The sequence below is a fragment of the Garra rufa genome, chromosome 17, assembly GCF_049309525.1.
Source record: "Garra rufa chromosome 17, GarRuf1.0, whole genome shotgun sequence".
NCBI classification, from domain to species: domain Eukaryota; kingdom Metazoa; phylum Chordata; class Actinopteri; order Cypriniformes; family Cyprinidae; genus Garra; species Garra rufa.
Genome location: NC_133377.1, coordinates 10,968,930 through 10,996,436, shown reverse-complemented (window position 1 = coordinate 10,996,436; position 27,507 = coordinate 10,968,930). Strand labels below are relative to the sequence as shown.

At 35.4% G+C, this 27,507-nt stretch overlaps 2 protein-coding genes across 2 annotated transcripts; both read right to left on the bottom strand.

Annotated features, from left to right (window-relative positions):
• Positions 1-1,415: 1,415 nt before the first annotated feature.
• Positions 1,416-11,663, bottom strand: xkr8.3 (XK related 8, tandem duplicate 3). The gene is made up of 3 exons (XM_073821583.1): positions 11,098-11,663; positions 5,545-5,732; positions 1,416-3,050 (listed from the first exon to the last, which is right to left on the bottom strand). Exons 1-3 carry the CDS (start codon positions 11,430-11,432, stop codon positions 2,305-2,307), a joined length of 1,269 nt encoding a protein of 422 aa, XP_073677684.1. The 5' UTR covers positions 11,433-11,663; the 3' UTR covers positions 1,416-2,304.
• A 2,159-nt stretch (positions 11,664-13,822) lies between these two features.
• Positions 13,823-18,620, bottom strand: LOC141289484 (asialoglycoprotein receptor 2-like). The gene is made up of 6 exons (XM_073821586.1): positions 18,508-18,620; positions 17,767-17,892; positions 17,489-17,575; positions 15,657-15,781; positions 15,174-15,280; positions 13,823-15,090 (listed from the first exon to the last, which is right to left on the bottom strand). The coding sequence occupies exons 1-6, from the start codon at positions 18,563-18,565 to the stop codon at positions 14,940-14,942; spliced, it is 654 nt and encodes a 217-aa protein (XP_073677687.1). The 5' UTR covers positions 18,566-18,620; the 3' UTR covers positions 13,823-14,939.
• Positions 18,621-27,507: the final 8,887 nt, after the last annotated feature.

Genomic DNA, 27,507 nt, shown 5'->3' with positions numbered 1-27,507 from the left:
GGTGGTTTTTAGGGGGTTGCTATGGCATTCTGGGTGGTTTTTAAGGTGTTGCTAGCACATTCTGGGTGGTTTTCAATACCTTGTTAGGGGGTTCTTTGAGGTTTTCAGGGCATTGCTAGAATGTTCTGGGTGGTTTTGAGGGCATTGTTACGGTGTTCTGGGTGGTTTTCAGGCCATTGCTAGGATGTTCTGGGTGGTTTTCAGGGGGTTGCTTGGCCATTCTGGGTGGTTTTAGAGCATTGTTAGGGTGTTTTGGGTGGTTTTTAAGGCATTGCTAGCACATTCTAGGTGGTTTTCAGTACCTTATTGGGGGTTCTTGGAGGTTTTCAGGGTGCTGGTAGGGTGTTCTTTGCAGTTCTTTGGGCATTGCTTCAACATTCTGAGTGGTGGTTTTCAGGTCATTGCTAGGATGTTCTAGGTGGTTTTCAAGACCTTGTTAGGAGTTCTTGGAGGTTTTTAGAGTGCTGCTAGGGGGTTCTAGGTGGTTTTTCATTCCATTGTTAGAGCATTCTGGATAGTTTTCAGGACTTGTTAGGGCATTTTGAGTGGTGGTTTACAGGGTGTTGTTTGGGCATTCTGGGTAGTTTTGGGGTATTGCTAGAGTATTCTGACTTGTTTTCAGGGCAATGCTAGGGTGTTCTTGAAGGATTTCGAGGAATTGCTATGGTGTTCTGGGTAGTTTTTGGGGCACTGTTAAGGTTTTCTGGGTGGTTTTCAGGGCATTGTTAGGGTGTTCTTGTGGGGTATTTTAGACTTCATTTTAGATTATTAGAGCATTCTGGGTGGTATACATGATGATGGTACAATGTTCTGTGTGGTTTTCAGGGAGTTGCTAGGGTGATCTAGGTAGGGTTACTGTATTCTGGGTGGTTGTTCACTGGTCAGAAAGAGTCCACTTCTGTCTTTAGATACGACTTAAAAAGGTCTCAAAAACGTCCTTCAGTGTAAATCTATGGTATTTCTTCCTTATTATTGGTCATTATCATTGTTCTTCCTCAATAAGCCAAACAATTTGAGCTCTCATATCTTTGTGGCACGAATAAGCTATGCACCAAAGTTCAATACTTCAATTTAATGTAAATTAATTAAAATGTAAAGTGATGCTTGTCTCAGGAACGTATTAAATGCTCCAACAGAGATCTAAAGAAATACCAGAAGTGTCAGACATAATTTGAATTATTTAGCTGCTTAAGCCTACAATAGTTGGAATAAGACATTCCCAGCTGTGCTGCCCATTAAGCTTGTAAACAAAATCTGCTATCAAGTAACCCAACAGGCAGCACATAGCAATAGTTACTCGGAAACAACAAAGAGCACAAACAAACAGGGAAACACAATAACCTACATAAAGAACATTAAGTAGTCTGGCTGAGTTTGATACATCAACAAAACGTTCAGTGGAGACCTGTCAAAAAGTTGCTTTATTATTGTACAGAACAATGACGTAATATCATAACCCATGATGTATGAGCTTGCGTCCACATAGCATGACAAAACACATGTTTGAAAGAGATAACCAATATCTCAAGACTGGTAACAGTAGGCATTTCCACATAAATGACTTCAAAGTGAAACTAGAGCTTAAAACACAATATGTGGGAAATTACCTAAGGGAACATTCACTATTGGGTAACATTACAGCACTACATAAACTTGAATACATGCTAAAAATACATTTGTGTTGACAATAAGTCATTTAATGTAGTGAAAACTAAATTGGAGGTGTACACCATAAGCATCAACTTTACTCACAGTGCCCTTCAGCTGAGTCTATAGAAGTTTCACAAGGTATAATACTCACATAACATGAGACCAATAATATATGCTAGCATTATAGGCTGATTGTGTGCATTTAGATTAGACCATGCCAATTGTTTAGACTTAGAAATCAATACTAATGGGATCAAACCTGAACCAAGGATTAGTTCATCCAAAAATGAAAGTTGTGTCATGAGTGTTTCTCACACAAAGCAATAGAAAAACTTTGTGAGATTGGAAATAGAGCACTTATGTCAAAACAAACCACCCTTAAGAATCCTATGTTGTTTTGCTCTTTTTGGTGATTGAAAGCCAGCCCAACATCTCCTTCTGTGAGTTACACGGGTGTGGAAAATCATAATGATGAGCAAAAGATGATAATATTTTATTATGGGTGAGCTATTCCGTTAATACAAACAAATAAATGACTTCAGATTAACAGTAACATTATCCAAAAACCATTTGTAATACCACAATGTACAAGAATTTACAAATAAAATAACATAACACCCGTAACAGTCACACATGTTACACACCATTGATTTTTTACAATACTGATGGATTAGTTGTTTTACATTCATTTGTTTTAATTGCAGATGAGGTGTTTGTTGTGTAAAAGTTAGCAGCATGTCGTCCCATCCTTTTGTTAAAGGTTTGAACCGAAGCACCGTCAGCCTGAACATCTACAGGCAAATCCACGCCATCCGTTACATCATATGTAACTTTTATCAAATCTGCTGACCGCCACAGTTTGGGGTGAAAACACCAATAGTAGAAACCTTTTATCAACAGGCCCAAGACGTAACAAAGCGGGATGGAGATGATCAGACTCAAGGCGTACGACTGACTCACCCCCGCATCACGGTACAACCACCATGTGGCCAACAGGATGCCAGTGTCTACAATTATAAACATGTGGTAGATCAGACTTCTGTTTCTGGTGTGTCCTTCAGTCACATTAAACCAGCTGAAGTACCAGACGAGCCCTACGGTGGCCCGGTAGAGGCATTCCCCCGCTGGGCTGTCCATGAAATCAGTGCCCTGCATGCAAGCCCATATCCCAAAGACGAGCCAAAGAGACAGAAAGTGAGCAGCGATGTAGCAGGGCAACACAGAGGCAAAGAGAGCGACCGTAGCCACACGTGGACCAATCAGAAAGAGGTTCCAGAAGAAGTAGACCACAGATGATAACCAATTTTGCTTGTCCTTGTCGGGCAGGAAGGAACGAAGCGACCGATGATAATCAACCACCATCCAGGCTATAGACGTAGCGGAGGCGACCACACTAATATCTGCAGAGGAGAAACATCAGTGTCAAATTTCAGCTTCTTTCACCTTTCACCAAGTTTGGTTTGGTTTTTGTTTGCGATTGCTCTATGTGAACACTGTCATCCGAACCCTGGTTTGAACCAAACAAGCAGAGCGAGACCGCTAAAAAGATGGGTCTTCGGGGTCTTTGTTCCCTCATCTTCCTTTTGACAATACCCCATAGATTTTCAATGGGGTTTAAGTCAGGCGAGTTTGCTGGCCAATCAAGTACAGTTATCCCATGGCTATTAAACCAGGTACTGGTAGTTTTGGCTTTGTGGGCAGGTGCCAAATCCTGCTGGAAAATAAAATCATCATCTCCAAAAAGCTTCGGCAGCAGGAAGCATGAAGTGCTCTAAAATTTCCTGGTAGACAGCTGCGTTGACTGTGGACTTGATAAAAGACAGTGGACCCACACCAGCAAATGACATGGCTCACATGGCCTTACAGTCGCATTTATCAAATTAGAGCTGGCTGATAATTTAGTATACATTTATACATTTGCAGTTTTCTTTTAATAGCAAAGATTTGCTATATAGTGAACACTGCCGTTCAGATTTTTTTATGTTTTTAGACTTTTCTGCTCATCAAGGCTGCGTTTGTCTGATAAAAAATGCTGGAAAAAAAAAACAGTAATATTGTGAAATATTATTAAAACTTAAAATAGTGATTTTCCATTTTATTATATTTTAAAATAGAATTTATTCCAGTGATGCAATGCTGAATTTTCAGCATCGTTACTCCAGTCTTCAGTGTCAAATGATCCTTCAGAAATCATTCTAATCTGCTGATTTATTATCAACGTTGAAAACATGTGTCTTAATATTTTATGGAACCTGTGATGCTTTTTTCAGCATTCTTTGATGAATGAAAAGTTAGAAAGAACCGCATTTACTAAATACATACATCTTTTTTAACAATACAATAACAGTACAAATGTTTAAAAAGTCTTTCCTATCACTTTTTAGCAATTTAACATCATTTTCTGAATAAAAGTATTAATTTCTTTTAAAGAAATAAAGAAAAAATTTACTGACCACAAACTTTGAACGGTAGTGTATACTGTTTCAAAAGATTTATATTTTAAATAAATGCTGTTCGTGTCTACGCCGATAGCCTTGTGCACAGTTCTCGGTCTCCCAGTTCGTTTCCTGTCACTGCTATACTGTCCTATCAAAAATAAAAATGTAAAAAAAAAAATGATACTAAAAATTCAGCTTTGCATCACTAGAATAAACTTTTTTTTTTTATATATTAAAATGGAAAATCACTATTTTAGGTTTTAATAATATTTCACATTATTACTGTTTTTTCAGCATTTTCAATCAAACAAAAGCAGCCTTGTGTACATGTACATGATAGATATATATATATATATATATATATATATATATATATATATATATATATATATATGTATAGATAGATATATACACACACACACACACACACAACCTAAAAAATGTAGCCATATTTTTAGATATGATCTTGAGGGTCTAGGGGTCTGTTTTTTTCAATTTTACTTTTTTTTTTTTGCTTGACTTTCTTTTTTCTTTGTTGGCCCCAAAAATACAAAATATTTTTGTATATAAATATTAATTCTTAGTACTAGTATTTGTATTGCTACTAATACTAATCAACTAAATGTATTTCAAAATACTAAACTGCAGTGAGGGAGTTTTATTAAAATGTTTTTATAAGAAATAATAATAAAATAATCTACTAAACTTCTTAATAAGGTTTTTTTGTTTGTTCGTTTGTTGTAATGATTTCAGGACAACTGTCACCCCGACATTTTAAAGCAATAAGCCTCAATAAACTCTGGTTTAGAGTGAATTTGTAACAGCTAAGGGGTATTGTTTACCTCATTAGCCGTTATAAAGTTACTGTAAACCACCTTTCATAAAATGGTTATTCCATATACGTAGTAAAAAGAGTAAATAAAGTGTAATGATATTAATAAAAACATTATTCTTCCACCAAACAATGTAGTTCCTCAGAAGCTGCTGTGGTTGCAACAAAGTGGTTGCCGAGCAAAACACAAACGTAAACAAAGGTGTATGTTTGTAGAGTAACAACAACAGCTTCATACGCAGCTCAACCAATCAGAATCAAGGACCAGAACTATCCTTTTTATAATTCATTTTATGCACCTCTCACCTTACATATATGAGGAAGATTGGTGCTATATTTGATGTCCAATGTAAAATCTAAACCTGCCCATGTCCGTGTAAGTGGGTCAGATAACCACATTTCCTGACTATAAAACAAAAGGGAAATACCCTTTACCACAAACTGTCAAGAGGAAATTGAGCATAATTTGGAGGAAGGTTTGCTTAGCTTCTTGTTTAGTTTCATTCAGAATACGGTATTAAGATATCTCATGCGGAGAGTCATCTTTTGAGCTGATTGGATGTCATATGTTTTACAGTGAAGTGGTTATAAGCATCATTAGAGTACAATGGAGTAGTTACCCACATTGGACCAGTCTCGCGTGGTTGCTGTGCAGCATGATGTACATCATGAGGGTGAGCTGTGGCGCGCTCTCACAGAACGTCTCAATGAGCCGCAGCATGCTGAGGTCATGGGTCAGGTAAACTGCATAGTCAGACCCAACACCCCCTCGCCACCACACACGAAAACCCTGCCAGATAGCTGATATGTGCCTACGGAAAGATAATAAAACAGAAGTTATGGTTTAAACATAAAGATTCACAAGAGCACTTTGACACAAACAAACAGTTGAAGTCAAAAGTTTACATAAACCTTGCAGAATCAGCAAAATGTTAATTATTTTACCAAAATAAAGGGAATCATACAAAATGCATGTTTTCTTTTTATTTAGCACTGACCTGAATAAGGTATTTCACATAAAAGATGTTTACATATAGTCCACAAGAGAAAATAATAGTTGAATTTATAAAAATGACCCTGTTCAAAAGTTTCCATACGCTTGATTATTAATACTGTGTTGTTGCTGGTATTTTTGTGTGTTTAGGGACAGTTGTTCATGACCTAATCATTCAGGTACCACAACCTCTGTGATTTTTCAGCATTTTTGTGTATTTGAACCCTTTCCAACAATGACCGTATGACTTTGAGATCCATCTTTACAACTGAGGGACTCATACACTGCCTTCCAAAAGCTTGGAAACGCCCTAGAAAAGTGGGGTTTTGGACAATATTGGCATGAATCCTTTCTCATTTGTGATAATTTTGCACTGATAAGGGATGACACAAACTACGAAAACATTTTATTACAGTTTATACGCAGAAAAAAAAATATACATTTTCAATTTATCCATATATCCCCCATTAGCAGCTACAGCTCTGCATAATCTGGGCATACAACATGTCAGTTTATTCAAACATTGACTTGATATATTACTCCAAGCCTCCTGAGGATTTCCCAAAGATGATTCACACTGGTTGGACACTTCTTATGGGCATCACAGTCCAGTTCCTCCCATAGTAGCTCAACTGGGTTAAGGTTGGGTGATTGGGGAGGCCATTCAATGAAAGACAAGATGCCAGCTGACTGTTTCCTCTCTAAATAGGATTTGAACAGCTTGGAAGTGTGCTTGGGTTCAGCGATAAGGATTTATTGTCTCCAAACTTTTGGAAGGCAGTGTATGCAACTATTACAGAAGGTTCAAACACTCACTGATGCTTCAAAAGGAAAAACAATGCATTAACTTAATTACGTTTACCTTTTGAATTTGAAGATCAGGTTCAATTTAACTTATTTTGTCTTATGGGACATGTAAGTACATTCTGTAGCTTCTGAAAGGCAGTACTATATTAAAAAAAATGTAAGAGAAATGCACACATCTTCATTCTGTTCAAAAGTTTACACCCCCTGGCTCTTAATGCATCATTTTTCCTTCTGGAGCATCAGTGAGCATTTGAGGACATGTACATTTAACTACATGTTGTACATTAATATAACTTGTGTGTGACAAATAAAATCTGGAATCTAGGCTTGAATTTAATTTGAAACATTACAAATCTCTGAACATACAGAAACAGGTACATCCAACTCCCACCACACAAAACACAAAAACAGACTGATTATTTGATAATGAGATTATTTGAAATGTTACATATGAACAAAGTGATATACTAAAGGTTTAATTCTACCCAAAAAATCATGAAAATAAGGTCATCATGTAGCCACCCTAGTGACATCCCAAACATGTTAATATGTTATAGAACATTAAGATATTTTGAAGATTGCTGGTAACGAAACCAAATTCCCATTGATTTCCATTGCATTTGTTGTCCATAAAATGGAAGTCAAGGGGAACCGAAACTGGTTTGGCTACCAACATTCTTCAAAGTATCGTTTAGGTGAGTAAATAATGAAAGGCAATGTCTTAAAATTAAACAATATATCAGTGTGACATAAACAGAGCAACACAAGTATTAGGAAATCAGGGGAAATGTCAACATAACTTATGCGGTCACCTTGCTTTTTTGTTTTTGTCCATTTCAACCCTATATATACATACATACATATACACATACATATAAACACAGAGTCAAACCAAAAATTATTCAGACACCAGCTTTATTTTTTTTACTAGTGGGTGCAGGACACTATAGTTAATTTCTGTAAGTGAGGATAGCAAAATAAAGTAAACTCTGACACATTATACCCCAAATACAGTGTACTACCAGTAAACCTGATGAAAAACTGAGACCAATAATTATTCAGACATATTGACCTGTCCATGTTTCCCTTAAGTGTTTTTTTCTTAACTGCTAATGCAACCTTTTTACACCACAGACTGAACAAAAAAAAAAAAACATTACTTGCAAATTGGTCAACAAAGTATTAATAGTTGTGTAAATGTTGTCATACTAACAGTTGTCTAAATATTTGGTTGATTGTAATCCATTACATATCTTTCTATCAGTTATCTGACATTATCAAGATGAATTTGTTCTGACAGTTTAACTCGGAGTTCTTGTAATATTTCATTACCATTTTCTAAACTATAGCGAAAAAACTGTGATCATATGGGAAATGTTGAAGGTGTCTGATTAAATTTTGGCTGGACTGTATATTCAGTTCCCACAGTGCTATCATCCAAGTACATCACTGAATTTTGATACTTCCACAATCCTTTGTGGTTAGTATAGATCTTAGTATTTGCATTTTAAGGATGCAAATCAAAGGATTTGCATGTTTTTCACTAAGAATTTTCATTCAAAGGAAAGAAAAACAGCTTTCTACTTAAGCTACAAAACAAAAGTCACTATACACAAGGTGTTGCTGTTATCGTGCTGCAGATAAAAATGATCAGAATGTGACAGCTTCAAATTTCACAGATTTATCTAACTGGGTCTTTAAATAAATCAAAATAAACATAAACAAGTTTGTTTTTGCACTTAATAACTTGATTTTTTTTTTTACATTTGATATAAAATACTTAATTAAAAATTATGCTAATAATCTGAAAAACCACACATTTTCAGTAAAAGGATTAGTTGACTTTCAGAACTAAAATTCACAGATAATGTACTCACCTCCTTGTCATCCAAAATGTTTGTGTCGTTCTTTCTTCAGATGGAAGCAAGAAGTGCTCCAAAATCTCCTGATAGCTAGCTGCATTGACCCTGCCCTTGATAAAACACAGTGGACCAAAGTACTTTTTTCAGATGAAAGCAAATTTTGCATGTCATTCGGAAATCAAGGTGCCAGAGTCTGGAGAAAGACTGGGGAGAGGGAAATGCCAAAATGCCTGAAGTCCAGTGTCAAGTACCCACAGTCAGTGATGGTCTGGGGTGCCATGTCAGCTGCTGGTGTTGGTCCACTGTGTTTTATCAAGGGCAGGGTCAATGCAGCTAGCTATCAGGAGATTTTGGAGCACTTCATGCTTCCATCTGCTGAAAAGCTTTATGGAGATGAAGATTTCATTTTTCAGCATGACCTGGCACCTGCTCACAGTGCCAAAACCACTGGTAAATGGTAGGGATGCACCGATCATGATTTTTCATGGCCGATTCCGATACCGATTTTTTACAAGCAAGCTGGCCGATTCCGATACCGATTTCCGATTTCCGAAAACAAGAAGTTATGCAAGTAAACAACATAAACAACATGTTTATTTAGTATTTAACAGGCCAATCTGGCTTTGGCTATTGAATCAATAGCATCTGACATCTGAAATTAAATAATAAATAAAAAATATGAAAGTAAATACAGTTTAATAAGTAAAACATGCTTTTAGTAAAGTAAAACAGCAAGCAAACAGGCATTTTAATGTAAAATAATAATAATCATTCTTAACAGAACAGACTTTTATTTTTGGCTTTTCAAAAGTAAAGTAATGCTTTTTACAAAAATAAACATCTCAGCTTTGTCACAAGTGAGTCGTTTCTTTTTTCATCTGTCACGTGAGAAGCTGAGCTGAACAAACGTTCGCTGTCTGCGCTTGTCCAGGGCGAGGACAGGTACGCTTGCGCAACTTTTAGCGAGCACAGAAAAGCGCCTGTCCTTTGCAGTCATTGCAGATTGCAATCTTCACGTCCTGCTCACAGATTTCGAAAAACCGCCACACAAGTGACATGTTTCTGAATGAATCGAATGCCGCGGCCCGCGTACACACTTCCGGAAAAAAACCGGCCGGGATAAAAACGAAAACCGGCCGGTTGCCGATCGCGCGTTAGATGCAAAAACCGGCCGGTTTCGATTTATGGCCGGTCAACCGGTGCATCCCTAGTAAATGGTTTACTGACCATGGTATTACTGTGCTCAATTGGCCTGCCAACTCTCCTGACCTGAACCCCATTGAGAATCTGTGGGATATTGTGAAGAGAAAGTTGAGAGACGCAAGACCCAACACTCTGGATGAGCTTAAGGCCGCTATCGAAGCATCCTGGGCCTCCATAACACCTCAGCAGTGCCACAGGCTGATTGCCTCCATGCCACGCCGCATTCAAGCAGTCATTTCTGCAAAAGGATTCCCGACCAAGTATTGAGTGCATAACTGAACATAATTATTTGAAGGTTGACTTTTTTTGTTTTAAAAACACTTTTCTTTTATTGGTCGGATGAAATATGCTATTTTTTTTAGATAGGAATTTTGGGTTTTCATGAGCTGTATGCCAAAATCATCGATATTAAAACAATAAAAGGCTTGAACTACTTCAGTTGTGTAGTAATGAATCTAAAATATATGAAAGTCTAATGTTTATCAGTACATTACAGAAAATAATGAACTTTATCACAATATGCTAATTTTTTGAAAAGGACCTGTATAGTGCCCCCGAGTTTGAACTTCCAAAATGCAGTTTAAATGCAGCTTCAAAGGGTTGTAAATGATCCCAACCGAGGAAGAAGGGTCTTATCTAGTAAAACAATCGGTTATTTTTGAAACAAAATGACAATATACATAGGCCTACTTTATAACCTTAAATGCTCATCTCTGCGATGCACATGCATACTTTGTGTAATCTTGGTCAATACCGTTAGGGTATGTCGAAAAACTCCCATCTTGTTTTCGTCTTCAAATTCAAAGTCATCCTACAATGCTGTTTTACTTTATTTTCTAAAGGGCGTTTGATCTTCTTCGTATATTCACTGTTTGTAAACACTGGGTCGGTACTTCTGCAGCGATTATTTTGAAGTTGAGGAAGAAAACGAGATATGAGTTTTTCGACATACCCTAACTACATCACAGAGACGAGACAAGACAAGCATTTGAGGTTAAAAAGTATATTAAATGTCAATTTGTTTAGAAAATAACCGATCGTTTTGCTAGATAAGACCCTTCTTCCTCGGCTGGGATCATTTAGAGCCCTTTGAAGCAGGGGGGCACCATAGAAGTCCATTATATGAAGAGAAATCCTCAAAAAACAAATTCTTCACGACTGAAGAAAGAAAGACATGAACATCTTGGATGACAAGGGGGTGAGTACATTATCTGTAAATTTTTGTTCTGCAAGTGAACTAATCCTTGAATTAATACGTGGGTAAATAAATCATCTTTTTCCAACATGCGCTTGAAGTATCTGCATTCTCACCTGATGAAGAAACCCAGCTGACACACGTGCAGGACCAGCAACAATTTGACTCTTTTCGCTCCACTGAGCAGAACTACGTTCCCGGCGGAAGCTTGAGACTCAAAGTCCTTCAAATCGCGATCATACGAAAGCCACAACCAGCTGAACAGCTGAACGACGACAGATGATACAAGCATGAAGCCCACCAAGACGCCGAACCACACAAACTCTCCCTGCATATAAAACACCTTCGCCACCCACAGATCCGAGCCCACATCAAACAGATACGTGCACACGCCGAAAACCGTGAAGAATAAATCCAGCAAGGAATACTTGGGGAAAGCCATGCACTTCATTTTAGGATGAACTTCAAACCCGAAGCAGCTGACTTAAGTTCAACCACCGCATGCATGTAGCCTCGTACCGTTAGGACAAGTTCGGATACTGGTCATTAAGTTTCAGCAACAGTTTAATCTTCACTTAACTGCTTGCATCATGTGAACGAGAACTCCACGAGAAAATACGACTCTTCAGAGCCATTTCTACTGCAGCAGATACACGATGACATTTTGAAGCACAGGAGAGCCACAAACTTTCTTTCAGTGGTATACAACTTAAGCCACGCCCACATGACGCCACACACTGCCGCCAGATACTTGGAAATACATTTTCAGTTTCATTACGATTTGAAAATAAGTTTTAATACACATAGATTTAATGTTTTTGCAAGGATTGGCTACATTTTAAGTTGTTTGGAAATAATTATGTATTATTTTTTTTTAAAACACTTCAGAAATGGCTATATATATATATAATTTTTTTTTTAAATGGAAACTACATAATACACTACCAGTCAAAAGTTTTTTTTTGTTTTTTTTTTACTTTTTAAATTTTTTAATACTTTTTAACATTCTTAAATACAAATTGTGCCAAGGAATGATTCTCAGTTTGTTTTTAAGAACATTTGTTTGTTTTTTTTCCATGGGAAAAAAAATCTTAACTTCAGTTTTTCTTTAAATTGTTGTATTTGAAAAAAAAAAAACAAATTAATTAAATTAAAAATATATTATAATTGTTTTTTACATAATCAATATTTGATTAAAAAATACATTAAGTCAAGTGTGTACAAACTTTTGACAGGTATAAAAACTGTGTAAAACTTCTACAAAAATGAATAAATGCACTACAAATACAAATGATTAAAGTCAGGGCGTAGCAGTTATTTTGTAGCAGTTGTGTGAAAGTGCTTTGGAGTCGTTTTAAAAGTTTGTATCAAATGTATATTTGCTTCTGACCATTAGAGAGCAGTGTTTTATCGCATACAGTGCACTTCTTTCAGCATGAAGATTTTAGGCTAATGTTTGTCAGTGCAGAAGTTAAAGTTTACCGTCTTTCAGTTAATTAATTAGATGCAATAATATTGGTACTATAGATATTACTATATTTATATATACTGTAATTTAATAATGTATCATATTTAATGATGTATAATTATTGCTTGATATTTGATATCCTTATTTATGCATATATTGGTCAATTAAAACGGAATTTATATATATATATAAGTTTGCCAGGTAGAAATTTAATATTAATGCTTATATATACACTTTTATTAAATGCAGATAATTAAAAATACTTTAATTGCACTTTGAATACGTGTAAAGTTTATTCAGCTTTTTATATATATATTTATTGATGAATAAAAAGTTAAAAAGAACAGCATTTATTCAACATCGAAATCCTTTTTCTAACAACATATGTCGTTGATATCACTTTTTTAATCAATTTAACACATCCTTGCTGAATAAAAATAATAATTTCTTAAAAAAAGAAAGAATAAACATTTGCCAAAACTTTTAAATGGTAGTTTATATTGTTAAAAAATATTTCTATTTTAAACAAACAATTTATTTTAACAAATAAAAAACAATAATAATGCTGTACTAATGAATAAAATGAAATCATTATTATTAAAATCTTAAATTCTTATAAGTTATATAATAACACATGGCATAAAAGCGATTAAAAATTATTAAAAGCTTATTCAGTTTTTAAAGCTTCATAACAAATAATAGAAAAAAGAAGAAGAAAAGAAATGCCAAAATAATCATGCTGTACTAAGAAATAAAAATTAAACAGCTATTTTTTTTTTCTGTAGACCTATTTAGGATAAGTTTTAATCAAGGCATGAGTTGTTACTTAATGCTGCTTTTCTACAAATACAAACACATATTTATTCTATAGAATAAAACAGCCCAGACAATTGAGTTTGCAAATGATCGGCCAAAGACAGATATTCAAAAGTCATTTTTGTCATAGCATGTTGTAAAAATTAAACATAAGAGCATGTGCAGATTTTCAGTAATGTTTGAGAGAGTAACAAAAACACTTATGCAGGCTTTTTCCTTTTTTCAAGGTCTATTCCATGTGAAAATCTGTTAGGGTTTACTAGGGTTTAATATGCAGCATAAACAAGTGCAATGGTAAAAGTGCTTGTGTAATAATGTAGCTATACTTTATGGCATAGTTTTTTTAAACACTATAAAATATATTGTCAGCTGAGTTCTACTATCAGAACATCTTTGAAGAAAATACATTTTAAAAGAAACATTTGCATAGGCTTTCAATTCGTGCTTAAACGTTCAGCAAAAAACTGCTTGTTTAGTCAATCAAATGCAGTGGCTTTATTTCAAGCATTCATAGTAGACATGAAAATTCATACAAATATCCAAAAACATATATATATATATATATATATATATATATATATATATATATATATATATATACAGTAAAGCCCAAAATTATTCATACCCCTGACAAATTGTGACTTAAAGTTACTTTTATTCAACCAGCAAGTTTTTTTTTTTGACCGGAAATGACACAGGCTTTTCCCAAAAGATAATAAGACAATGTACAAAAGGCATCATTGTGGAAAAAAAAATATTTCTCAGCTTTAAGTTAAATTTGAACAAAAAGTGGTATGTCCAAAATTATTCACACCCTTTGCAAACTGTCACAGTCTGTGGGAAAATCCAAAGTTCTATACCATTCCAAATAGTCCAAGCTGTTCTAAAGCATCCTAATTACCCTGATTCATTGAGAACAGCTGTTTTAATCAACTCAACAGGTGAAAAACAGAAGCTGTTGGTTTGCGGACAGTCATGGCTAACACAAAGGAGCTCACTGAGGACCTGCGGCACTAATTCTATTAAAGCATGTGGTTCACTTACAAACAAGTAAGCAAGTAGACAGCTCCTTATTGCTTTTAAGGTTATATGTTGACTCAGTGTACTAACCAAATGAACACCGAGACCTCAATACTTGGCACATGGTAGGTAGTATGAATGGGTCATTAGTAGAAAATGAACTCTAGATGTTACAAAATTATCAACATCAAGCTAAACAAAAAGCTAAATTATCAACATCATTACTCCAGTCTTCAGTTTCACACAATTCTTCAGAAATCAGTTTAATATGCTGCTCAAGAAACTGCTGCTTAATATTTTTGTGGAATCTGTGATACATTTTGTTCATGATTTGTTAAATGTAAAAGTCTTGATTGATTTAATGCATCCATCCTGAATAATAGTATTCATTTCCGTAAAATATTGTATTGATCTCAAACTTTTGAATGATACACTATTAAAGGTGCTTTAAAAGGTTCTTCACAGTGATGCCATCAAAGAATTTTAGGTTTCACAAAGAACCACCTTTTTATAATCTGAAGAACCTTCTTTCGCCACAAAGAACCTTTTGTGAAACAGAAAGGTTCTCCAGATGTTAAAGGTTCTTTATGAATCCATTTAGACAAAAAAAGGTTCTTCTATGGCATCGGGAAGCACCTTTAATTTTTCACATTTTTACTTTTCACAGATAAACCTTTTCAGTTGTGAGCATGAAGCGTCAAACCATTCACCCTCAGTTCCCAGACAAGCACAGTCTTCTCCATTCGAGTCCTCCTGCGTCCAGTTATCAGGTTCAGATAGACTACCTTCCCTTTTATGCCAAAACCTGTCACAGAAATGAAAAAGTACCTCAACAACATGGAAAAAATGCATTTATGCTGGCTAAGGCAAATTAACTCAATCTCTTACGTTTCTCCTGAGAGAGTAGTGTTGTCCAGCCACATCCAGTGTCCTTCAGCATACAAATCATTCAGTCCAATCCAATGCACCTCTTTCAGCTTCGAGGCCAAATTATACTGGAAAAGAATACAAAAGACAGAAAGATACAAAGTACATTTCTAACAATTTATTAGTTATTTTAGTAATAGGGTTGGCAAAAAATACAAACCTCACTGCTGATTATCAACATTTTATTGAGGTCAAATACCTCTTTTTACTGACCTGAAGTTGTTTTTAAGAGTTTCAGCCTTATTGTGTACCTTTTTATAATCTGAAGAACCTTCTTTCACACAAAGAACCGTTTGTGAAACAGAAAGGTTCTTCAGAAGTTAAAGGTTCTTTATAAAACTATTTGGGCAAAAATGATTCTTCTATGGCATCATGAAGCACCTTTATTTTTAAGAGTGTATCTGAGAAAAAAAAACACACACACACACATACATATACTCTTACCTGATCATCTTTGCTTGTTATTTTGACCAGCTGACCTCCTGTTTTCACACAGTAGTCTCGACTTTCCATCCAGTTCAGTTTTTCTGAAGAGAAATAGTAGTACTTTTTCCTCTCAAATGTGTTGTCTGTGCAAAATGGGTCAAAGATGAAAAAGGGTTTAAGCATAAAAACAATAAGTGTAATACTGCTTTAAATAGTTGTTTTTCTCAAACAATATTAAAAAGTTTTCTGTTTAATTTAATTGCATTTTTGTTTTTCTGAGCAAAAAATAAATATCATACATTTTCCAGATCCCGTTGCATAAGTATTCATACTGGGACACTCGAAATTTAGCTCAGGAGCATTCATATTGCTTCTAGATGTTACTACACTTCGTGTGGAGATAAACTGTGGCACATTCATTTGAATGAGTATGATTTAGAAAGGCACACACCTCTCAGAAAAGATATAACAGCTGAAAATGCATATCAGAGCAAAAACCAAGTCCTGAGGTCAAGATAGCTGTCTGTAGAGCTCAGTGACAGACTTGTGTTAAGGCAATGATCTAGAGAAGAGTTCAGAAAAAAATCTGCTGCACTGAAGGTTCACAGAAGCATTATCCATAATGGAAGACGATTGGAACAACTAGGACTCTAGAAAATGTCTGCCAGCCCCCATCCAAGCTGACAGAGCTTGAGAGGTGAAAAGGTGAGGCAAGAAATGGCAGATAATTGCCAAATGCAGATGTGTGAAGCTCACATCATACCCAAAAAGACTAGAGGCTTTAAAGGTGCTTCAACTATGTACTGAGTTAAGGGTATGAATACTTATGCAATGTACTTATTTCAGTGTTTTATTTTTAATAAATTTGTAAAATTTGCAAATCTGTTTTTTGCTTTGTCATTATTATGGTGTATGGAGTGTACATTGATGTGGGGAAAAACTTATTTAAAGCAGTTTAACATATTGCTGCAACAAAACGTGAAAAAACTGTACATTTAATGTGCTTTCTATGGACTTAAAATCCCTTTTGTAAATTTCTTTTGACATGGAGATCTCAATGTCTTTGAACCACATATTAATGAAACAAATCCATGGATGCATAACATCTGACATAAACGTTTGCACTTTAAGATAGCATTTATTGTTTTTTTATCATATAACCCAAGTGACCCTAAGGTAATGCTGATTACTGCAGTAGGATGGTCACAGTATCATAACCAAAAAGTTTCCCTTCCTCAAATAAGTCATGGAGATGTCAGAGAAAACTGAGACAGCTAAAGTCAGTCAGTCTGCTGTACTTTAGTAACTTAAACCATGATAACAGCAGGTGGGGGTTTTACTTCCTCTTTCAGCCTCTTATGCTGACCAAGGTTGCATTTATTTGATAAAAAAATACAATAAAACATTAATATTGTGAAATAGTATTACAATAGCTGTTTTCTATTTAAATATATTTTAAAATTCCGTTTATTCCTGAGATGCAAAGCTGAATTTTCAGCATCATTCAGTGTCACTTGATCCTTCAGAAATCATACTAATATGCTGAAATCTTTTGTAATATTATAAATGTCTTCACTGTCAATGCACCCTTGCTGTATATAAAAGTATTAAAAACTCATTAACCTTTTAAACAGTAGTTTGTGCTACACCACAAGGTCAATAGGAAAGTAATAGGAAAGTCTAATGAAAAGAGAGAAAGATGTGATGTTCTGTCCTGTAGTGACATATCAAACACGTGGGAAACACACAGTCAGTGAATTCGCACCCACACCCACAGTCTTTTCTCACACAGTCATGAACATGCACTTAAAAGTCATTTCTAATGCCTAAACCAGAGTATGTTTCCTCACCTGTGGCATTCTGCTCCTGTATTTCATTGTCGACTCCATTTTTGCTCTGCTCTTTTAACAAATCAGACGACCTCAGTTGCTTGGAATCTAAAATGAGAATATCATTATTTAAAAGTGAACTGGTTTAACACTTTAATATGTCAAATCGACCATGTTTATGATGTGTGTTACAGTATGTGCTGCACAATATGCAGCAAATTGTGTCCTATATCACATATGTATAAATAAATGTTGCACAATCAGTTAGCATAGTAAGTGTTAAGACACTGTGTACTCACAGAGAATTCCCAAAATACACAGAGCCAGCAAAGCCACGAGCAAAGAGATAGAAAGGACAGCCAGAAGAACTTCCTTATTGGATGGGTCTTTCTCTTTCTTAGATGGGAATATTTGTTCAGATGCATCTGCAATCACCCAAGCAGATTTATTATTCACATATTAATGTTAATTATGATATAACATCTGCAAATCAGTCTCTGTCTGAACAACCTAAATGCCTCAATATATTTAAAATGTCTGTGATAGACCTTTAAAAATGTAAAAAGCAAACATTAGCTTGTAAAGTAAAGCAGATTTCACATTTGTGTCCCTGGACTACAAAACCAGTCATAAGGGTCAGTTTTGCTGAATATTTAAGCTTTCTATTAATGTATCGTTTGTTAGGATATATAGGACAATATTTGGCCAAGAACTATTTGAAAATCTAGAAAATCAAAACACTGTGAAAATCGCTTTTAAAGTTGTCCAAATGAAGTTCTTAGCAATGCATAAGTTTTGATATGTTTATGGTAGGAAATGTAAAAAATATCTTCATGGAACATGATCTTTACTTAACATCCTAATGATTTTTGGCATAAAAGAAATGAATAATTTTAACCCATACAATGTATTGTTGGCTATTGCTACAAATACCAATGGTTTTGTGGTGCAGGGTCACAGTTAAAAAATAACTAGTCAGTTCCCACAATAAATGAAGGTATAAAATAACACATAGCTGAAATTCATTTCATATGTCTTACCAGCTGAGGTTAGCTGTTTGTTGTCTTCCAGCCTCACGAATTCCCCATTTGCATACATAGTTGTCGTTTTACAAGCTTTGTCACTACAACTCTAACCAGAAATCTAATCTGACCTCAGACTAATGTAACCAAGAAATGACTGGATGACTTTATCTCATCCAATTAAGAGGAAGTGAGAACCAATTGTTCTGAATCATAGCTAAAAAAAAAAAAAGCTACAATATTGGCTAATGTAATAACATCCATCTCCCTATAATACATTATATTGCATATAGTTTTTGTATTTTTGTAGTTTTGTTTGCATTCATTTAAGAAGATTCTTTACTTGAATGTAGTTTACATGATTATATCTGAAAATTATGTACAGTGCCCTTCACTTTTTTCACATTTTGTTGTTGCAGCATTATGTTAAACTGCTTTAAATTCCTTTTTTCCCCACATCAATCTACATCACATACAACATAATGACAAAGCACAAAACAGGTTTGTAACAACCTTGCAGATTTATTAAAAATAACACTCGAAATTTAGCTCAGGAGCATTCATATTGCTTCTAGATGTTACTACACTTCGAGTGGAGTTAAACTGTGGCAAATTCATTTGAATGAGTGTGATTTAGAAAGGCTCACACCTCTCAGAAAAGGTCTAACAGCTGAAAATGCATATCAGAGCAAAAACCAAGTCCTGAGGTCAAGATAACTGCCTGTAGAGCTCAGTGACAGACTTGTGTTAAGGCAATGATCTAGGGAAGAGTTCAGAAAAACATCTGCTGCATTGAAGGTTCACAGAAGCATTATCCATAATGGAAGACGACTGGAACAACTAGGACTCTAGAAAATGTCTGCCAGCCCCCATCCAAGCTGACAGAGCTTGAGAGGTGAAAAGGTGAGGCAAAGAATGGCAGATAATTGACAAATGCAGATGTGCAAAGCTTGTCACATCATACCCAAAAAGACTTGAGGCTGTAAAGGTGCTTCAACTATGTACTGAGTTAAGGGTATGAATACTTATGCAATGCACTTATTTCAGTGTTTTATTTTTAATAAATTTGTAAAATTTGCAAATCTGTTTTTTGCTTTGTCATTGTTATGGTGTATGGAGTGTAAACTGATGTGGGGAAAAACTCATTTAAAGCAGTTTAACATAATGCTGCAACAAAACAAAATGTGAAAAAAATGAAGGGGTATGAATACTTTTGCAAGGCACTGTATAATCAGTTTTAGATTCAATTAGTAATAAATTGTCTTTTTGTTACATTGTGATAGATGATTTAAAGCTTAAGCATCATATATACATGACCCTGGACCAAAAAACAGTCTTATGTAGCAATAGCCAACAAAACACTGTATGAGTCAAAATTATTGATTTTTCTTTTATGCCTAAAATCATTAGGATATTAAGTAAAGATCATGTTACATGAAGATATTTTGTCAATTTCACTACTGTAAATATATCAAAACTTAATTTTTGATTAGTAATATGCATAAGGACATTTTGGACAACTTTAAAGGTGATTTTCTCAAAAGGCAATTTAGATTTTTTTAAACCCTCAGATTTTTAAGTAGTTGTATCTCGAACAAATATTGTCATAACCATACATCAAAGGAAAGTTTTTTCATTCAGCGTTCAGATGATGTACCAAAAAGGAAAATCTCAGAACCACCAAAAGTGAATGGCAATTTCGTGATTCCCAACCACCAGAGGGCATTGCTGCCCAACGTCGTATACATTTACCCAAAACGACCTGGTGTACAGGCAGGAAGGATTTTTTTTAATTTATGCCAGTAAATTAATTGTTACTTCGCACATTACATGGTAATTTCGAGGACAAGCCATTAAGATGGGTGTGTGTACATTGACAACACAGGTAATTTACATCATCTTTACTAATTGTAGGCTATTATGGAGAAAATATTAACCACACATCTGGGATTATTCACAGAAATTGATTCGAATATAATCAATATGTGACCCTGGACCACAAAACCAGTCTTATGAAGCACGGGTATATTTGTGGCAATAGCCAAAAATACATTGTATGTATAGGTCAAAATTATCGATTTTCCTATTTTTCTTTAATGGCAAAAATCATATTAAGTAAAGATCGTGTACCATAAAGATATTTTGTAAATTTTCTACCGTAAATATATGAAAACATCATTTTTAATCAGTAATATGCATCGCTAAGAACTTCATTTGGACAACTTTAAAAGCCATTTTTCTCAATATTTATATTTTTTGCACCCTCAGATTTCAGATTTTCAAATAATTGTCGTCCTATAACAAACAAATAGAAAGCTTATTTATTTAGCTTTCAGAAAATGTTTACATCTCAATTTCGAGAAATTAAGACTTATCACTGTTTTTCCCTGTTGAAAATAAAACTGCATGCTGCTTAGGTAGGTTTTGATGCTGGTTTAAGATGGGCCTTTGCTGCTTTCAAGACTGTTAACGTTAACGCTGAATGATGCACATTAAATTATATAGCCTAACATAGCAAATTATGATATACACAGCGAATTACATTAACTTACATGCATATAAAGTATTCAGATTTCAATATGATAATTGCGATATTTACATTCATGTCTCGTCTGTCTTCTGATCCAATGTTCGCTAATGATAACGAACGTAATTCGCTCACACTTTTAAATTAAGTGGGTAAAATTCAACAATCGCGACTTTAAATAAATAATTTACCTGCTCATGAAGTTCGCCTTTTAAGCGTACAGTACAGGCAGATGTTAGCTAGCTTATAAAAACGCGGACTGATTGGGTAATGGTTACTAAAAATACCTATGTAATACAAGGTGTGGGCAGTGTTGCCAGATTGGAAATGTCCAAGTATCGTACCAGAAGCTCAAAATTATCGTATTTGGGAGAAAATTATCGTATTTGAGTCAAACGTTCAAAATAAAGATATTTATCTAGATGTTACAGCTATTTCTCCTTTTCAGCACTCATTTTCTATACCTTATTGCAATGCTAAACTAATTATCTTACCCGAGTCAAACTTTCAAAATACAGCTATTAATCTAGATGTTACAGCTATTTATCCTTTTCAGCACTTATTTTCTATACTTTATTGTTAAACTAACAACCTCAGTTTTGAAACAACTGACCTAAGTGCGACAGGAACGTTAACTTGTGCTCGTGAGAGAGAGCCATTCTCTATGATGATTGGTTGAGAAGACGTAAGATTGGATGAAAGACATGCGTAACACCACGTTCACGTCTACTCACAATCATGAAGGTAGACGTAGGATCCACACAGCTAGATCTTTGAGAATAGAAGCGCTATAATTACAACGACCATGGTGTCACAAAATTCTGAAATTATCGTACATTGTGGTATTATTGATCGTACATCGTACAGAGGTCAAAATTATGGTACAAATACGATAATTATCGTAGGTCTGGCCACACCGTGTGGGAATTACAATATGGCGGCGCGAAGGCTCTATTGTTTACTTTTGCTATGGTTGGCTTCCCCGGTTGCCATGGAAACTGTGGAACGTTAGATCGTGACATCACACTGGGTCTACCTCTGGGAGCATTATTCGATTATCTCTCGCTGTAGGAGTATCAGTGAATATCTGTCCGAACGAGTACCAACATTCTGTTGAATCGTAGTTCTCCTAAAAGACCAGAAATTCAGTTTGATAATATCTAACAGCTCACTGTGTAAACTAGACTTGTTACAAGTTTTAGTATTCTGTATATGAGTAGTTGGCTACTCTTCAATGGCTTTCTTCAAGAACACATCAGCTTCTTCTACTTCATCTTCGTCTTTATCTTCTTCTTCTTTGTCCTCGGTCGTAGATGAAATGCCAGAGATGGCGCTGAAAAACACATCTCTCGACTCGTCCGAAGAGGACTTTTCCTCATTTAACATCAACCGGCTTTTAAAACATCAAATGTTGCTGAACAAAATCTCAGACCTTCAGTACAGGGCCCGAGAACGCCAGGATGAGTTTCAGTCCCTGCTTGAGCGATTCAACTATATACGTAAGTAATCTGTATTTTTATGGCTGCATTGGATGAAAAAAAAAAAAAACCTAATGCAATTTTGCTTGTTCAAAAGTGCAACTGCAGTGATAAAAAAAGCATGCTTCAGTGTTTGTAGGGCAAAATGATTGTTATTGTATTATTATATTAGAAATAATGTGTTATTCTGATTAATCGTGCAGCCCTAATTCATGTATTGCTGTGGTTTTTATTATAATCCAGTTCTACTGAACAGTCAATGATATTTACATCTTACTTCTTACAGAGGAAACGCTAGAATGGGAGATTGAAAAAGTGGAGAAATCCATGGTCAGCATGGAGTGGCTAGAGAACTTCCAAAAGACCATCGACGAGTTCCAGGCCAATATGACAAACAACGTGAGCCGCCTTCGAGAGAACTTCAAAAGAATACAGCAGATCGCAGCTCAAAAAAGTCTGCCCGTGAAGGCAAAAGGTAAATTAATGTACAAACCATGATTCATAAAAAAGCCTTTTTTAATTGCTTTGGCTACAGTGTGATTTAAAATGTCAGGGTTGCTTACATTGTAAAATGTGTTTGTTTTTAGGCAAACCAGGAAAAGAGCACTTGGATGCCAAAGTAGTTAAAAGCATCCAGTCTCTGCCTCCTTGTCCCACGGTAGCAGAAATGAAGGCGAATCCAACTGCCACGTCAACGTATTCATCAAACCTGATCGGCGTGTTAAATACCATCACGAAATCAACCTCCATCAGTCCAGCCACGACTCGGGCGTTAAAACTGTCAGCAGTGACCGTTGAAAACCTCAACAAGGCTTTTCAAGATCACTGCTTGGAAATCAAGTCTTTTAAGACACCTCTGAAAGAGAGCAAGGTGGCAAGAGATGTGGATAGAGGCATCTTTGCTAGCCCTGTGCACCAATCTGCAGTTCAGCAGCAGAAGGTCCAAAAATCGCCTGCCTTTGCTAAGAGACCCAAAGCAGATGATTATAATTTCCCTCAGGTCCAGGAGCCACCTGTAAGGGTGGAACATTTTGAAGAAAGACCTTCAGACAAGGCTCCAGAGGTCTTCCAGAGACCATCAGCTGATGGCCCGATTCCTCCAACTCCTGCCAGAGCTTTTGCTCTCCCCAAGATCGCACAATCTGTCGAGGAGACAAAAGCTATGGTGGAGCAAAAGGAAAAGGTCACAGTGTTCAAAGAGGTGATGGCTCAGAAAGACACCAGCCATCGTGCTTCCCCAGTCAGGTCTTATGTTCTTCCAGAGATCTCGCAATCCGTGGAGGAGGCAATAGTTGAGATGGAGCCAATGGAGAGAACAGAGACATCATTCAAAGAAATTATGACTCCGAAAGTCCTCCAGAGTCCACCTCCTCATGGCTTCCATTGTCCGTCCCCCGTCAGATCTTTGCCAGTGGAAGAACGGCAGAGTCCATCTCCGCTCCACACAGGTCGTCCTTCCTCGGCTGTGAAACTACCCAAAATTCAAACTCAAGTGAAGTCGGCATCACTTGAGGGGTCTGAAAAGCCAGAGACTCGCAAATATGACTCTCCAGTTTCTAGCAACATTGAGGAGCAGGTCAAGAAGGACAGCGAGGAAGACGTCGACAAACTGTTTAACGCAAAGGCGATCGATCCGTCATGCGTAATAGACGTAACGGCTCAAGAAAACAACCTTCGGCAGCTGGATCAAGCTTTCCAGAGTAACAACATCTCCTCTGAAATGTACAACCTCTGCAGGGGAACTGTTGGTCAAACACTTCAAAGTGTTGAGCTGCGCCTTGCATGTCTTCTACGAAGATACGTCAAACACGTCCAAATGAAGCAATTAAGGTAAGAACGACTTCCATTGGATTAACTCTTCGTGTTTTGTGGTAAATCAATCAAGTGCTAAAACAAAAATCTTATTTTTACTCATTTGCTTTGTTTTACAGGACGTCACTCGAAGAAAATTTCAAAGCGACTAGAAATTTAAAGGATGGACTGGGGTTAAAAAAGGTTCATTCGCAGCTCTGCAAATTCGACCGCTATCGGCAGAGTGTGAAAAACATCTGGGAAGCCAAGCAAGCTTCCGCAAACGAGACGCGCAGGCTGTGCATCGCACGGATGGCCCATTTATACCAACAGGTTAGTAAGAATTCGACAAAACGGACTTAATGCATTGATACTGAGTCTAATACTAAATTGTCATGTGGAAATAATGTAAATATGCTAAAATAGCTAACTCATTTTCTGTTTTTGTCCTGCCTACAGGTGAATGCGGTGCATGGCCTACATCTGATAGGCATATCATGTGTGCAGAAGCATGTATCGCTGCCTCTGCTCACTGTGACACCAGTGCGTTTCAGCTCAGATTTGTGTCCGTTTCCTCCTCGGCAATGGCGAAGTGCATCCAGCAGAGCAAGTCCGGCGCGCCATCTTCAAATTTACCCGAAAGCTCTGCATGGCATAAAGTTGACCAGGAACTTAACAGGCAGTTCCCTGAAGATCGGTCGAGTTCAGTATTAACAGCCAGTGTAAACAAATGTCCAAAAAAGATAATGGCCTGTAAATGAACCCAAATAATTGAAATCCCAAAACCTAAAGCCTGGACTCTGGAGGCTTCGCATCAGGAACTGAAAACACTGGCCTGTGTATAAACATAGGAAGATGGGTTCATTTACACTTACTGTAAAATACTATATAATATAACTTTTAGTTTAACCCCTTAACTGTCACACATTTTTGAGCATAGTTGTGAAAGTGCACCATCCAAATTTAAATTGTTATAATTAATGGACGCTTTCGAAAAAGCGCAGATTTAAGGTTGGTTTTTTAAAGGAGACACTCAGCATATTATTGTGCAAAAAGTGAAAATTTAATATTGTTCAAATTAAGTGAAAACGTTATAGAAGTTCAAATTTACTGTAAAGAAAATGTGCTGTGCTACTATTTTCAAATGTTTATATATAAGAAATATTTACTAAAGAACACTAAATAATTTTGAATCCAAAATTGCGATAGTATATAGGACTCCTGTTATGATGTGGATTTTCTGAGGTGCACTCTTGTGGTAAATTTAATGTATTAATTTGCTTACTATTAATCTGTTTTAATCTATAAATGTACTGTTCCTTTGTAATTTGTAACAAAAACTGTGGTAAAATATTTAGGAGTCCTATACATTTTGGAATAAAAGTATCTGGAACAGTTAGTTTGGCATGATTAGATTAGGATTTAATTGTAATATAGCGAAGGCGGGATGGTGACAGTTAAGGGGTTAAGATGATATAGTAATAAAATTGTTAAAGATAAAAACATGATAAAAATATAAATAATGTATAAAATAAATAATAAACAATAAAACAATTATAAATTGAACTCCTGCCTCTTTAATCAGCAATACATCCAGCTTCTACAGAAAGCACCCAAGCAGCATTCCTGGAAGTCATACACCACAATAAACAGCATAGCTATAAATAAAAAGCTACAATGTAATGCAAAAACAGCTGTCTCTTCTGAAGTTTATATATTAAAGATGAGATTACATTATCTTTGATAAAACATGTACTTTTACTCTTTGTTAAAGAAAAAATTGCGCTTTTTACACTTTTCAGTGTATTATAGCTTCAAAGACTATCCCTGGTTGTCATCATGCAAAAAAAAAAAAAATATGTCCTTGTATTAAAAACATATTTGTGACCCTGGACCACAAAACCAGTCATAAGGTAAAATTTTACAAAACTGAGATATATACATCATATGAAAGCTCAATAAATAAGCTTTCTATTGGTGTATAGTTTGTTAGGATAGGACAATATTTGGCCGAGATACATCTATTTGAAAATCTGGAATCTAAGGTGCAAAAAAATCAAAATACTGAGAAAATCACCTTTAAAGTTGTCCAAATTAAGTTCTTAACAATGCATATTACTAATCAAAAATTACATTTTGATAGGTTTACAGTAGGAATTTTACAAAAAATCTTAATGTAACATGATCTTTACTTAATTTCCTAATGACTTTTGGCATAAAAGAAAAATCAATAATTTTGACCCATACTATGTATTTTTGGCTATTGCTACAAATATACCCCAGCGACTTAAGACTGGTTTTGTGGTCCAGGGTCACATTCTGTCTTTGTAAGACTGTAAAAGTAATACAATCACAGAGAAACACATCACCTATCACAGGGTTCCTGTTTATTTTTATGTAACGTTTCTTTCAAGTTTATTTATAAGCAGTTGAAATACAGTCGACTCTGTTATAAGCAATTTGCATAATGACTGTTACTTGATGTATTATGGTTTTAATTATTAATTACTCAAATTACACTGATTCATTTCGCTGTTTACTGTGTTGCCATAGAATAACTTTGAATCCAGCTCCAAGTACACAGTCAAGGGTTGTCATCCAGTAGTTAAAATAATTAAACCCGCAGTGCCTATCGTTACACTGTAAAAAATTTCAGACCCCCAAACTCAAATTTTTTTAGTGACTGATCACATCTAAACTTTTCAATTGGCCCAATTGGATATTCTGAATTTTATCAATTGTGGCAACAGTCTGTTAACATTGGCTCAATGAGAAATAATATATTGAGCCAATTGAAAAAGAAATAAGTCTACCAAACGATGTTATTGGCCCAATTAAATATTTTAAATTATGGTCGCATACATTTTTTGTTTTACCTAATTCAAATATGTATATCGGTAAATGTATATTGCTAAAACAATCTTACTGAATTGTTTATTCCCTGTTGTACCAAAAGAAAAGGAAAAAAAATATTAAATGACGATACATTGCCACATTTTAATCATTTTTTAATGAAATCTTCAACATATGAAAATTCTTTACAATTATAAATAAACAGTAAACTTTCTACAGTATAAAATGTAATAATTTATCTAAGATTACTTCAACCAATGTTCAGTGTATTGCCACTGAATATTACCATTCTCACAAAAGGTATTCTGAGCTCATAAAACAGCATCTTACCTACTTAAACATTAAATGTAAAATACATTCATATATTAA